This window comes from Gopherus evgoodei, chromosome 1, assembly GCF_007399415.2.
Source record: "Gopherus evgoodei ecotype Sinaloan lineage chromosome 1, rGopEvg1_v1.p, whole genome shotgun sequence".
Classification (NCBI taxonomy): Eukaryota; Metazoa; Chordata; order Testudines; family Testudinidae; genus Gopherus; species Gopherus evgoodei.
The window spans coordinates 140,662,884-140,676,754 of NC_044322.1; the positions used below are offsets into that span (position 1 = coordinate 140,662,884).

The window sequence follows — 13,871 nt, forward strand, 5'->3', positions numbered from 1 at the left end:
CAGATGTCAGGCCCCAACTCTTTCAATGAGTTGTAAAGAGAAATAAGGATTTACTTCAAGTTCTATAAACTTCTGCATTCCGAAGATGGGACTAATACTATACAAATCAGTGTTTGATTTTGCTGATTAAGGAAATGAAACTCTAGTCGCAGAAAGCAAACATTTCAATATTTAATATAAAAAATTATCCAGAAGTTCTAGGTGCCCTTGTAAGCACATACATTTCCCCATCTTATATACATTTGGCTGATACTTGTTAATCAGTGCACATGGTAGCAGAACTGTACAACACATTCTAAAAAATCTGATGAATAGTCTTGCATTTAAAATGCATTCTAATTTTAGATACAACAAATAGACTGCTCTAGGTATACGGCATGTGCTTTATTAAAAACAGCAAGCTGTTTTCTTCAGCTGCAGTTTGTAATTACATTGACAGATGCATTACATTAATAATACAAATTATTTGTAAAAATTAAGTGCAAGATTAGCAAGGGGTCTTACAGAAGTTTCAACATCCAGTATCTAATGGGCAAAAATCACAAACACCCTCCTAAAGAAAGCTGTGCTTATGTCCACTGTGCATTACATTTTGAAGTTACATTGATAAACAGGCTATTTAGCTGTGCAAAACTGCGGAACAAATATACAACAATCTAATAATTTAAGGATTACTTGGAATGTTTTCTGCCTGCTCAATGGTGAGAAAAAATTAACTGTTGGTTTCTGAGGACCTATTGGCCATTCTTCTGTGGTTTAATATTGCATTCCAAATTCTGCAGAGAAGACCACCACTATAAAGATGAAATGAAAATAGCGAATTAAATAAAGTTTCTAATTCAATGTTAAATTCCAAAACATTATACCAATAATAATTGCACCCTTAGAAAGTGTTGGAGAATTTTTAAGTGCCTGTGTGTGCTCTCTCCTAGGGAACAGGAAATTCCAAGTAGTGATAGTGGGGAGAGCTGGCCAAAGCAAGCTGGGGATAATAATTTTCATCTATCACTAAATAGATCGAAGGCTGTAAATAGTTTGTGCATAATCACCAAAAATTTACTCTTCCTCAGCTAGTAAGGCATTCAATCAATGTAAATTCTCTAGAATGACAACACAGACAAGCCAGCCATAATGGCCCTCATGTCAAAGAAAGGAAGACTATGTAAAGAAAACTTCACTTAGGATGCCACACACTTAATGTTAACTTGCCCCAGTGATCTTGCATGTAAATGTCCCTTGCACCATAGGCCTTAACACCTACATGTTTAAATATTCTTTCAAGTTTACTATAATAGCAAGAACCCTTTGTGCAATGAAGCTGTGAGAGCTTATTTAATAGAAAATTAATCTTTACAAATTCATTTTTTGATAAGGACCACTACAGTGATCCTGGACATCTTTATGTTAAGACCAACAGAATGGCAAGCAGGTACTTTGGCAAACATTTCTGGCAGTATTCAAATATTGCCTTACCGTAGTCTAAGGTATCTCAAGTCATCCTTAGTGATATCATTAAGGACATCATTTAGCGTGTAATCCTCTTCAGCAAACTGAAAGACAGAGTTGTTCCTAAATTAAGTTATGTTATTTCATTTAAACCAAACTAGTATTAACAGATTAATTTTTGTTTTTTTACCCTCTCAATTGCATCAGAGTCAGCTCCTTGTTGTCTTAACCAGTCTAGGAGCTCCAGGTCTACATTCTGTACAGGAGCTCCTGGAGGCTTTCGAAATTCTGTAATAATTTAAATATGTAGGTTGACAGGTCAACAACATGTAGAATTGTACAGCTGTATCGGTATTTTCTAGGGCAAAAATAGTTAGCCTCAGCAACCTGATGCTTTCCTCACAGAGAGGGTAACCTATGTTTGTAGACCACAGATTTCTTCTTAGACTATTCCAAGCCCAAAAATACAATCATGCAAAATTATTTAGCAAGTCCCATTTAATAAGCTGATTCAAGCAGAGGTTTTGGTAAGCATTTGGAACTGAGTACATAGCTATCCATAGAAATATAACCCCTCCTACCTGCAGGCTTGGACTGTAACTGAAGCAGGTGTAACTCTTGGGTTTTCTGCTCTAGAGTTTGCCGTAAGAGGGTTTGATACGCTCTCTCCTTCTGAACCAAGACTTCCAAAAGCCTATCAAACATGACCAAAGCCAGAGACAGTCAAGTTGAGAATACACCTGTATTCGTATTTATTAAATGTCCCAAAGAGTATCTTGAGTACTTTCAAAAAATAAGAGATGTAAAACACCAGTATTTACCCAAGAGCTATATGTACACATTTCTGAGTTCATTCTCCTTCCAAATGAGTACTTTCTTCTACACAAACAGCCAAACAAAATCCAGTCTAATTCCTATCCCAGAGTTGAAATCCTTTCCTGTAACCATATAAATAGAGTAACTGTAGTCAAATATTCTAGGAACTATTTTCCTTTTAAGTAATTTTGGTTTGACGTTTACAGTCTGTGAAAACTAGGATAAAAGAGGCATTCAGAGATTTATCCTGTCTAACAAATGTTTCGTAAGCTCTTCAGTGCAGAGTGAGAGTGGAAAAGGGTGTTTCCGGTTGACAAGTCTCATAATTTTTTCTCCAATATTACTAAAATTTATAGTTTAGAGAAACAAGAAAGGCTAGGACAAAGTTTAATGATGTGCCAAAGCAGCAATGGTCCTCCCACTATTTTAATCGCATGGGGCTTTTTGCCTGGCCTTAGGGGACACCAAAATTATAAACAAGCAAAATCACAATTGCTGACTTTACTAATAAAATTAAAACTCAGTAGTCAAGCAATAACTGTTACTTCAGTTACAGTCTTTTCATATATGTAGAATAAACAAAACAAGATTACACCTTTCAGAGTGGGCCTGCCTCTCGTAGGGGAGTTCTTCTCTTAAGACCAGAGTACATTATTCCCCGAATTAGTACTGAGTCCAGCCTCAATGTAAAACAGCTTCAAGAAGGGCAAACGAACTTTAAGAGTGAATCCTGTTTGCACATCTATAAATTGTTTTATGATGATATACCAAAGGTAAGTGATCAGAGGCTAAGTCTTATGCATCCAAAGACAGTGTTTAAATCAGTTATTCAAAAGAAGCCATTCACGGAGCTGTCTTGAGACAAACAAAATAATCCAGAATCTTAAACCCAAAGTAAATCCCACTTTTTTGCTGTTTGCCAGTTAGTTTATGGCTCTGTGGGAATGCATAACAATCTTGTTTTTAGCAAGAGAAGCTGTTAATGCCCTAAAGTACAACTGCAGTCCAATATTCTGAAAGTCACTGCAGGAAAAATTTAAATTCTTTGGTAAATTGCATCTCACTCATCATGCTGAACTGGAAAGTTGCTGCATCTGAATGCTGTTCTGTGTCTTTCTTTGTTAGCTGTCCAATTGCTGTTATTGCTTGCAGAAGTGTCAAACAGGCTGAGTGTGGGGAGTGTGCTTTTGCCTGCTGAGGTTGAGAGACATGAGCACAGTGCTACTGGTTGCTCAGCACAGCAAGATTTTTATATTCTTTCCATAGTCTTACTGAAGGAGGAAAACATCCCTCTTTGACTGGATTAAAAAATTAGCTGCTGTCATCCTTTCACTGACTCAGTGCCTTCATGGATTGGCTAAAGCAACATCTTCAGCTCCTGAATATGCACTCTGTCTGTGCATCAGGGTTGTCATTTTTCTTCCATTCATTGACTATATTGACTTTAAAGATGCTCTGATAACTTTCCAACACAGTTGAAACTTTTTTTTTTTTTTACATATCCCTTGAATTCCTTTGGGGGTTTAATAATTGAGATTCTACTGCAGATGGGTCCAAATACCTTTTTGTCATATGTAAAAGTCTTACAGCTCTCAATAGTCTTTTTAAACTTCACCGTCCTGAAAATTAAATAGCCATTCAAGAAGGCACTGGAGAAGTGACTCTTGGTAAGTAATTTGCCCAAGCAGTGCCAGATGACTAGTTCCACACATTAATATAAATCATTCTCTACTAAAATGACTTCTTACTTTAGTAACGAGTTAAAGTGTCAAATGATCTAGCTATAAAATCTATTCACACAACATTTGCAAATACATAAGGTGCTTAATCATCACTAAGTACTTAATCATCACTAAGTATTTGTTGGGGTTTTAAAATGAAGGTGTTTTCATGGGTGAGAAGGCCCATATGTATGGCTCCTGATAACAATGCAGCCCTGAATATTCCTACAAAAAAAGTCTTTTGCTTTAGACCAGGGGTCGGCCACCTATGGCACGTGTGCCAAAGATGCATGCAAGCCGTTTTTTAATAGCACACCACTGCCTGCTGGGACTCCACGTGCCATTAAAAATCCTGCCGATGCGACAAGCCGCAGGGTCCGCGGTCCCGGGCCGGAGCGTCCGGCTGAGCACTGCAAGCCGCTAGCCCCTCCCCCGCCTTCTCCCAGAGCCCTGCTGCTGTGCACGCAGCCCTCTGGGGGCTGGGGCTGCGTGCTCCCGCAGGGCAGCGTTTGGCTCCGTGGAGAGGTAAAGACGCTACCCGCTCATCCAGAGCCCTGCTGCCGCGTGCACATCGCTCAGAGGGGCGGGGCGGAGCAGGGCTGTGCGCAGGCTCCGGATGAGCAGGGAGCCTCACGGTAAGGGGGCTGGGAGGGGGGGTTGGGTAAGCAGTGGAGACAGTCAGAGGACAGGGAGCAGGGTGGGTTGGATGGGGGGGTGGTTAGGGACAGGGGTCTCTGGAGGGGGCAGTCAGGGAGCAAGGGGGGTTGGATGGGGTATGTGTCCCAGGGTCCGTTTGGGAGATGGATAGGCGACAGGGAGCAAGGAGGGTTCTGGGGGAGCAGTTAGGATGGGGGGGGTCTCTGGAAGGGGTGGTCAGGAGACAAGGAGTTGGGGAGGTTGGATGAGTCGGGATGGGGAGCAGTTGGATAGGCATGGGAGTCCAGGGGGTCTGTCTGGGTGCGGGTGTGTGGATAAGGGTTGGGGCAGTCAGGGGACAGGTAGGGGGTTAGTCAGAGGACAAGGGGCAGGGAGGCTTAGATAGGGGGTGGGGTCCCAGGAGGGGCTAGTCAGGACAAGGAGCAGTGGGGGTTGAGGATTCTGGGGCGGGGGGGGCAGTCACCCAGTCCTCTGCCCTGAGTCCTGCACCCCTAGGTACCTGCCCCGAGCCCTGTACCACCCAGCCCTCTGACTCCTTCACACCCCCATGACCCCAGCCCTGACTCTAGCACCCCCGCACCTACCTATCCCCCCTACCCTGACACCTGCACCCCTCACATGCCCCCAGCCCTCTGCCCTGACTCTTGCACCCCCCACATCCCCCGCCATCCCGTGCACCCCGCACATCCTCACCCCCACCCTGAGCACCAAATGGGAGTCACATTCCCACCTGCACCCCTCACACCAAATGGGAGCTGCCCAGGTAAGTGACCCCACACCCAAAGCTCCTGCCCCAACCCTGAGCCCCCTCCCTCCTGGCCAGACCCTTCACCCCCAGCCCTGTGCTCAGAGGAAGAGAATGGGCCAGAACCAGGAAGAAGGTAGGTACCCACTGTATGTGGGCAGGGCTGGGACCCCAGACCGGCAGCTGGCTGAGTGAGTCCGGCAGCCGGAATCCCGGCTGGCAGGAGCTGGAGGATGGAGGCCCTGAGTGGCAGTGGGCTGAGCTGCTCAGTCCATAGCCGGTCTGGGGTCCCTGCTGCCGGCCCCGCACAGCCCGCTGCCGGTCTGGGGTTCTGGCTGCCAGACCCTTCCCAGCTGGGGTCCCAGCCGCAGGCCCCACTCAGCCCACTGCCAGCCTAGGTGAACAGAACCCCAGACCAGTAGTAGGCTGAGCAGGCCAGTGGCGCAAGATCAACATTTTAATTTAATTTTAAATGAAGCTTCTTAAACATTTTGTAAACCTTGTATATTTTACAATACAACACTAGTTTGTTATATTATATATAGACTTGTAGAGAGAGACCTTCTAAAAACCATTAAAATATATGACCGGCACATGAAACCTTAAATTAGAGTGAATAAATGAAGACTCGGCACACTACTTCTGAAAGGTTGCCAACCCCTGCTTTAGACAAAACTCAGCCTTGTCTCACATACCAGAGAGCTGCACTTGGGTCTTGAACAAACAGTTTTGCTGGTCTACTGGCCCTTTTGATCAAAATGGTCCTTAGATTTAAGACTGACAATTTGCAGTACATGTTCAACTTGCAATTTAAAAACTGCTTACTAAATATTGTATACAAAGAACAAATCAACCTACTGTGTTTCATAACAGCATAAGAAAAATATGAAAAGTTAAAGAAAGACTGAAATTATAAAAACTGTATTTCAGAGCCTGTGTAAATACATGTGGAGGTTTTGATAGGGGGTGGGGGTTATTTTATTATTTTTTTTGTACCCTAGGAATCTGTGCTGTTGACAAATCAGACTTTCTCGGGCTTTCTTAAAATTCAGTCAAGGCAAAGACAAGTTTGTAATCACCCAACAGCACAAGTGTAACTTATTGAGTGACTGTCCACATGCATTCTACTTCTAATGTGCATGCACCTCATAGGCGAGAGACTGGAATAGTTTTGAATAGCAGTGTCTGCTGGCACCAAGCCTGTGCCCTGCATGCCCTCTGGCACTCATAAAGGGCAGGGTAGCTGTAACTGCACACTCCCAAAAAAACTGCAAGGCAAAAGCACGGCAGCTCCACACCTCCCCTATCCCCCTACAATCTCTTCTCCTCACCCCCTGGCTATGTCGGAGGTGGGAAGCAGGAGCCAGGCCATGCGTGGCAGCTGCTTCTCTAGCTGGTGTCATGGAGCAGTTAGCAGCAACTGTAGTGTTCCTTCCTCTCCTGCTGATGCCCCAGCTTGAAGCTGCTCCTCAGCTCCCAGCCCCCTTTGCTCCCATAGAGGCAGCTGGTAAGCGCTGCGCCACCCCCATCCCAGCTCCATGGCCGGCAAGATCCACCAGGAAAAGGGACTGCAGGAGAGTTTGCCCAGCACACAACCCTACCACCTCCCTACACCCTGAGCTAATCCTCTGCCCGCATGCAGCCCCTAGCCACCCCTCTTCCTGCACTCCGAGCTACCGCCCTGCCTGCACACAGCCCCGAGCTGCTCCCACCCTGCACTCATAGCCACCCCCTCCCTGCACCCTATGCTGTTTTCAAACATTTTGTGCTAAGCCATCCACTTTTGAGTTATAATTTTTGGTTGCAACCCCCCCCCACCCAGACAGCCGGGTGGCCTGTTAAGGTGAGTCGGGGTGGAGGTGGCACTCGTTCCCTGGACCCCACCATGCAGAGGTGGCTCACATCCTGCTGGCTCTGCCCCCTCATCCCCCAGCCCAATAAGAAGTCAAACTATACCAATGCCCAAAGCCCCTGGCATTTTTATAGCATATCGGGGGGGGGGTCAGAAAAAGGTTGAGAACTCCTACACTATGTCATTTATCTTCTAGCTGGTTACAGTTAGTTCAGTCTCATCATTTCTCTGCTCCCAAAGAAGAAAGGGGGATGATGGCACCTCAGCCTGGACCTCTGACAACTCAAGTTCATCCACTGGTTCAAGTTCAGGACGGTAACCCTAGGATGCATAATCCCCATGCTGGCTCCTCAGGACAAGCTCTAGGCTTGCAAGACCAATGGTCATGGTGCAGTCTACCTGGCTCACAGAAAAGATGTCAGGTTTCTAATGGGGAAGTCTTACTGCCAACGGCTCACTATCTTTGGGCTCATCACCGAATGCCTGGCTACACATCTGAGAAGGCATGGAATTAAAGTCTACCCCGGATTGGCTGATTCGAGATCAGTCATCTCTGCTTGTGAATGATTCTGAGTATTTTTGGTTCTCTGCCACAGTGTGCCTCAGATTCAACAGACCAACGTCTACTTTCATCTCTGTCAGCACAGAATTCATGGGGGCTGTACTGGACGCCTTATTGGCAAAGGCCTATCCGCCCTGGCACAGCTTTCTTGCCGTTCACAACCTTGTCAAACAGCATCCATCTCAGTTGACATCATTGGCCCAGAACTTGTTTGATATGCCTTTCATGCCATGTGACACAGGTTGCCAGAGTTTCCCTGCCCTGCATGCAAAGATGAATGAAATAATCCCCTGGCAGGGTGGTAGCTCGGGCTGTGTTTGGGCAGGGCAGTAGCTCAGGGATAGTTAGGGGCTGTATGCAGGCAGGGGGGTAGCTAGGGGCTGTGTGCTGGCAGGGTGGTAGCTCAGGTTGCAGAGAGAGGTGTACTAGGGGCTGTGTGCTGGCAGGGGGGTAGCTCAGGGTGCAGGGAGAGGTGTACTAGGGGCTGTGTGCAGGCAGAGTGGTAGCTAGTGGCTGTGTGCACGCAGGGGATAGCTCAAGGTGCAGAGAGATGTACTAGGGGCTGTGTGCGGGCAGGCTGGTAGCTCAGGGTACAGGGGGTGGCTGGGGCTGTGTGTGGGTAGGGCGGTAGCTTGGTGCAGGCAGGGAGGGGCTGTGCAGGTAGGTGGTAGCTCAGGGTGCAGGGAGAGGGGTACTAGGGGTTGTGTGCAGGAAGCGGGGTAGCTCAGGCTGCAGGCAGGGGGGTAGCTAGGGGCTGTGCAGGCAGGAGCGTAGCTCAGGGTGCAGGGAGAGGGGTATTAGAGGCTGTGTGCAGGCAGAGGGGTACCTAGGGGCTGTGTGCAGGCAGGGGATCGGTCAGGGTGCAGGGAGAGGGGTAGGGGTTGTGTGCTGGGAGGACTCCCCTGCGGTCCCTGTTCCCAGAGGATGGCTCTAACTGCACTCCAGTTTCTTCTGCCTGCCAGGGGCTGAGATACAGAACACGGGTAATGTTTACGTCTCTGTACAGTGTGTCATGTTAAAGATCATGACGGTGTACAGAGGTCACAATTCCCTAAGGGGTCCTCTCATATGATTGGTTGAAAGACCCTCTACATGTCTCCAGCAGTGTCCTGCTCCACACCTCTCTCCAACATAATACTAGTGACAGACTTGTCCATAGTAGAATGGAGACTGCATCTAGGCCATCAGACCCAATGCCTCTGCTCCCCCCAGGAGGCCAATATTAACTTAAACATCCTGGAATTGAGAGCCATTTGGCTTGTGTTCATAGCTTTCCTCCTGATGCTTCAAGGTGTCTCAGTATTATCTGGGCAGAACAGTCATTTAAGAATGTTCCTATCATTTGCTCACAGAATGAGGCGGGGTTAACCTATCTCCACCTAAAAACTGTCAAAATGGGTCTCTTGACTGCATTAGGGCATGCTACGTGGTGGTACAGTGAGGCACCCATTCCACCAGAGCTTGGGCAGCTTCTGCAACTTCCCTGAAAGGCATCCTAATCATAGAAACCTTCAGAGTAGCTACCTGGAATTCAGTTCACACTGTCACCCCACACTGTTTGCTGGTGGACAGCTCCAGCTCTGACACTCATTTCAGCAGAGCTGTCCTGCAGTCATTATTCCTGTAAACTCAGAGTGTCTGCCTCAAGCAGTAACTCAAGTCCTGGAGAGGCACTGGAAGTGATATCCATGCGGGCAATTACTCGAAGAAGAAAGGTTACTTATCGTACAAAAACTAATTCCTCAGAATGTGTTGTCCACATGCATTGCATGGCCCACCCTCTTTCTCAGCTACTGTACAATCCTTGCCCCCATTGGATTCAGCATTAGCAAAGGAACTGGAAAGCAGTGGCAGCTGTCCCATTCTTTATACACTCCATTACGAAGCACCAGAGGACACATGCATGGCCTCACTCCTCAAAAAGTCCAATCTACCGCTACACCTGAAGTGGAACACACATGGACAACACATCTTAAAGAACCACAGTGCTTTACTGTACAAAACCATAGTTATAATGGGGTAAAGAACCGTTCTTTCATTAATAAGAATTTTTACATCAATATTGAGTTTTCTCCACCATGAAGGACTGTCTTCCCTTTATGTCTGCACAGCACCTACCCTACAGGGCCCCAATCCTGACTGATTATTTTTATCATGATGGTGCCCAGAGATCTTAAAGTTTTAGTAATTCAACAAATCAGTGCATTCCTTATTTTACTGTGTAGTTCCAGATTAAGCCTGTGCTGACAGAGCTGCAGCTTTTACAACATCATCTATTGACAAGAACTCCAGATTTTTCATTACCGGGGCGAAGGGGCTGATGTGAGTCCTACTGTACAGGAATATATAAAACCTTCTGAGTAGTCTAATGCAGATTGTGTCCCCAACACTGGGCATTACATCCTGAGTTCTTAGACCAGTAATTGTCTGGAATTTTCTGACATGAAATTCAGACACCTGGTGAATGAGAACTTCTCATTTTAGTTGCCACTACTCCACAACAGTGGCGAGAAAACTGAAGTTCAGCTCACACTGGGAATCCTGTGCTTATATTTAATATCCAGTGTTTGGCACCCTTACTTGAGACCCTTACAAACAAAAAGAGAGTGTCAATGCTTAGTGGGAATCCAACATTTTTTCAGTGTATTTTCTGTGAATTGGAAGATCCTAAGCTGTGTTGTAAGATTTGATGAAAGTTATATATATTGCTGAGTACCTTTCTGAGACCACTGGGTGAACTGCAAATTCTACTTTGACTAGAGGATACTGTGGTTGGATGAACATATGCCTATGAATAAACATTCCTTTTTGTGTGTGTTGTTTATTCTTGAAGGTTTTCTGAAGACCACATGAAAAAAAACATAGTTCTACAAGAGAAGTTACCTGTTTGTCTCTTGTTTAAGTTTGGCTAGCTGAAGATTAAGATGTTGCTGCTGTGATTCATGTGACACCACAGAACTGAGTGTGCTCACTCCAGATGTGACAACTGGCTCCTCATTTCCATTTTGTTCCACTGGGTGCCAATCATCTACTTCATTGGCATCTTTTTCCACTCCTTCAGTCTCTGAAGCTGGCTCAAAGTGAGCTTGAAGCTCTGCACAAATCAATGAAGACGTCAATTTAGTACCACATACCCTTGCTTTTTGGGGGGCAGTTAATGTGGGAAAACCACGGGAAAGCAACACTTTTTCTGGACATCTTATGGGTGGCATATTTCCTCTTTAACTGAAAAAAGCTGAGTAAAGTAGTGATGAGATTTTATCCTGATGCTTCCAACATGGTATGTACTTTCCTACAGCGTTTAATAAGGGAGATACCAGTAGCTAGTAATGTAACATTGGCAAATATTAACACATGAATCATTAGCCTCTAACATTAATGGAACCACAGACTTCGTGGCACCATTTCCAAACAGCAATAGCAGTATTAGTGCATTCATGCATGGATAGATCCCTGTTTGTATGGCATTCACAATCTTACTTGTCCATAAAATCACAGGTGCACTGATGATGTAGCAGAAGTAATAAATAGCATGGACAGGCAGTAGAGACTCAGGATTCTGTTTAAATAATGGGGGGATAGATTTGCTTTTAGAGGAGGAAGAATTCCAGAAAAGTCTGGTTGGTTACTTTGTGCACTAATTGGCATTCTTCAAGATGTTCTGTTCCTATCTGTATTCCTTCTGAACTGCACATGTGATCCATATGCCTAAGACTGGAAAATTTTCACTAGCGGTGTCCATTAGTTCATGCCTGCACCCTTCTCCTTCTGCTCCAAACCAAAGATACAAGGGGTGATGTGGGCTGACTGCCTCTCCAGTTCCTTCTCCACAGCAAATAACCTCAGGAGAAGGATCTGAAGCAGAGATGGGCAGTGGAATACACACAGGGACACATCTCAAAGAACTCCAGTTGCTGTACAAGGTAAGCAAGCAGACTTTCTTCTTTGAATGATGGTCCCTATGTGTATTCCGTTTGAGGCGACTCACAAGCCGTACCCACTGAGGAGGAGGGTGTGAGGAACTCTGCTCTATCACAGACTGAAGGATATATCTGTAGAAGCTTATACCAGGGCAAAGTGTCTCAAAGGTCTGCACAGAGCCCCACGCTGCTGCTCCGCAGATCTCTAGAAGAGGGCCATCTCTACATGAAGTTACTGATGTACACTGGGCCCTGGTCAGGTGTGCTCTCTCATGTTGTGGGGAAGCAGTTTCTATCAACTCATAGTGATGCAGCCCAAAATCCATTTAGGAAGTCTCTGTGAGGAGATCGCCAAATGTATGAGGGGGGAAGCAAAGGAGACAAATAGTTTAGGAGATTTCCTGAAAGACATTGTCCACTGTAGGTAAAAAGTCAAGGCTCAATGGACACTGTCCTCTCTGGTGGCATGGGGCTCTGGATAGAAGACAGGTAAGTAGATGACCTGAGTCAGGTGGAATTATGAGATTATTTTTGGATTAAATTTAGAATGTAACCTCAGGGAAACTTTATCCTTATGGAAGGACATATAAGGTGGGTCAACCGCAAGGGCCCTCAGCTCACCTACTCTTCTGGCTGAGGTGGACAACCAGATAGGCAACCTTCACAGACAGAGGAGTGACAGAACATGAGGCTAAAGGTTCAAAGGGAGAATTTGTTAATGCTGACTGGACTAGATTGAGGTCTCATGTCAGAGTAGATTTCAGTACTGGGGGAAAGGATCTGACAAGTCCCTTCAGAAACCTGACTATAGTCAGGTGGGTGAAGACTGAATATTTGTCCATTGGAGAGTGAAAGGCACTAATGGGCACCAAGTGCACTAGAGAACACTGATATTTACAGAGAGAGGAGGTCGGTCATAATTGTAGGGAGTCTTGAAATTGATGCCATAAAGAGAATTTCTTCCATTTTGCTGCTTAGCATTTTCTGTTATTGCTGAGGATGGACTGTACAATCTCCAAGCATGCTATCAGTTCCTCATCCATCCAAATATCAGCGAAGGGAATGTCGCTCGAGTCCTTAAGGGTACATAATGATTAGTCTGTCTTCTCAATGAATAGGTTATTTCCCTTGAAGGGCAGATCTTCCAAGGTTGACTGGGCTTCTTTGGGAAATCTGGAGGGTTGGAGTCACAAAGCCCATCTCATGACTACAGATGGTGCCATTAAGTGGGAGGCTGTATCTGCTGCATCTACCAAAGCTTGGAGGGTACAGCTGGCTAGCAATTTACCTTCTTTTATGATCGTATGGAATTCAAGTCTGTGTTCTTGAGGCAGCCTGTTGACAAATTTAGAGAACGGATTATAATTTATAAACTCATACTTTGCCATTAAAGCCTAATAGTTTGCTATGCAGAACTGTAAACTTGTGGAAGGGAAGTTCTTTCTCCCAAAGAAGTCTAGACATTTGGCCTCCTTATTGTGGGTGTAGATCAAGGTTGATATTGCTTGTTCCTTTCAGTGACAGCTTGCACCACTAGAAGTTCAGAGTGGGATGCAAGAATAAGTATTTTGCCACTTTAGATGGTATAAAATATTTCTGTTTTTTTTTAGAGTGGGAGTACAGATGGCTGGAATATGCCAGACCATCTTGGCTAGTCCTAATATAGCCTCATTGATTGGCTGTGCCACCTTACTAAGATCTGAACTTTGAAGGATATCCAAGTAATTTATGAGGGATAGCCTATGCTTCTTCCAGGGTGATATGAAGCATGTCTGCAGTTCTCCTTAGGAGATCTTGAAATTGCCTATAGTCATCAAGTGGTGAGGCTGGTGTGACTGCCTCATCTAGTGAGAACAATGATATCCTCACAGTGGCTAGTTGCTCTGCCTTGTTGAGCTTCTCTTGTTTCTCTTCCTCAGAGCTTTCCTGAGTGGGTTGGGATTCTTCCCAATGCAGGGGTACATGCCTCAACTTGCATTCTTGTCTGTCTGTATTTAGTATGTCCCACATAGGGTTCCCTGGGTCCCCAATAAAGCCATTGAGAGAGTTCATAGGGATAATGGGGTGGTCTCCAAGGAGAAGGGTATTACTGGTCCCAAGCCAGGTCCTGTGGGAGTGAGAAGGTGCCCATGAGATTTGAAAGCCTCTGCTG

At 45.5% G+C, this 13,871-nt stretch overlaps 1 protein-coding gene across 4 annotated transcripts in view; it reads right to left on the reverse strand.

The window, feature by feature from the left end:
• Nucleotides 1–149: 149 nt before the first annotated feature.
• The window catches only part of MAP3K15 (mitogen-activated protein kinase kinase kinase 15), a 177,432-nt gene continuing 163,710 nt past the window's right edge, over nucleotides 150–13,871 (reverse strand). For all 4 annotated transcript variants that reach the window (XM_030574386.1, XM_030574378.1, XM_030574360.1 and 1 more), the window contains 5 exons: nucleotides 10,683–10,893; nucleotides 2,028–2,140; nucleotides 1,637–1,734; nucleotides 1,474–1,550; nucleotides 150–794 (listed from right to left, as the gene is read on the reverse strand). In XM_030574386.1, coding sequence (XP_030430246.1) covers nucleotides 713–794; nucleotides 1,474–1,550; nucleotides 1,637–1,734; nucleotides 2,028–2,140; nucleotides 10,683–10,893 — 581 coding nt within the window. In that variant the 3' untranslated portion in view covers nucleotides 150–712. The remainder of the gene's footprint in view (nucleotides 795–1,473; nucleotides 1,551–1,636; nucleotides 1,735–2,027; nucleotides 2,141–10,682; nucleotides 10,894–13,871) is intronic.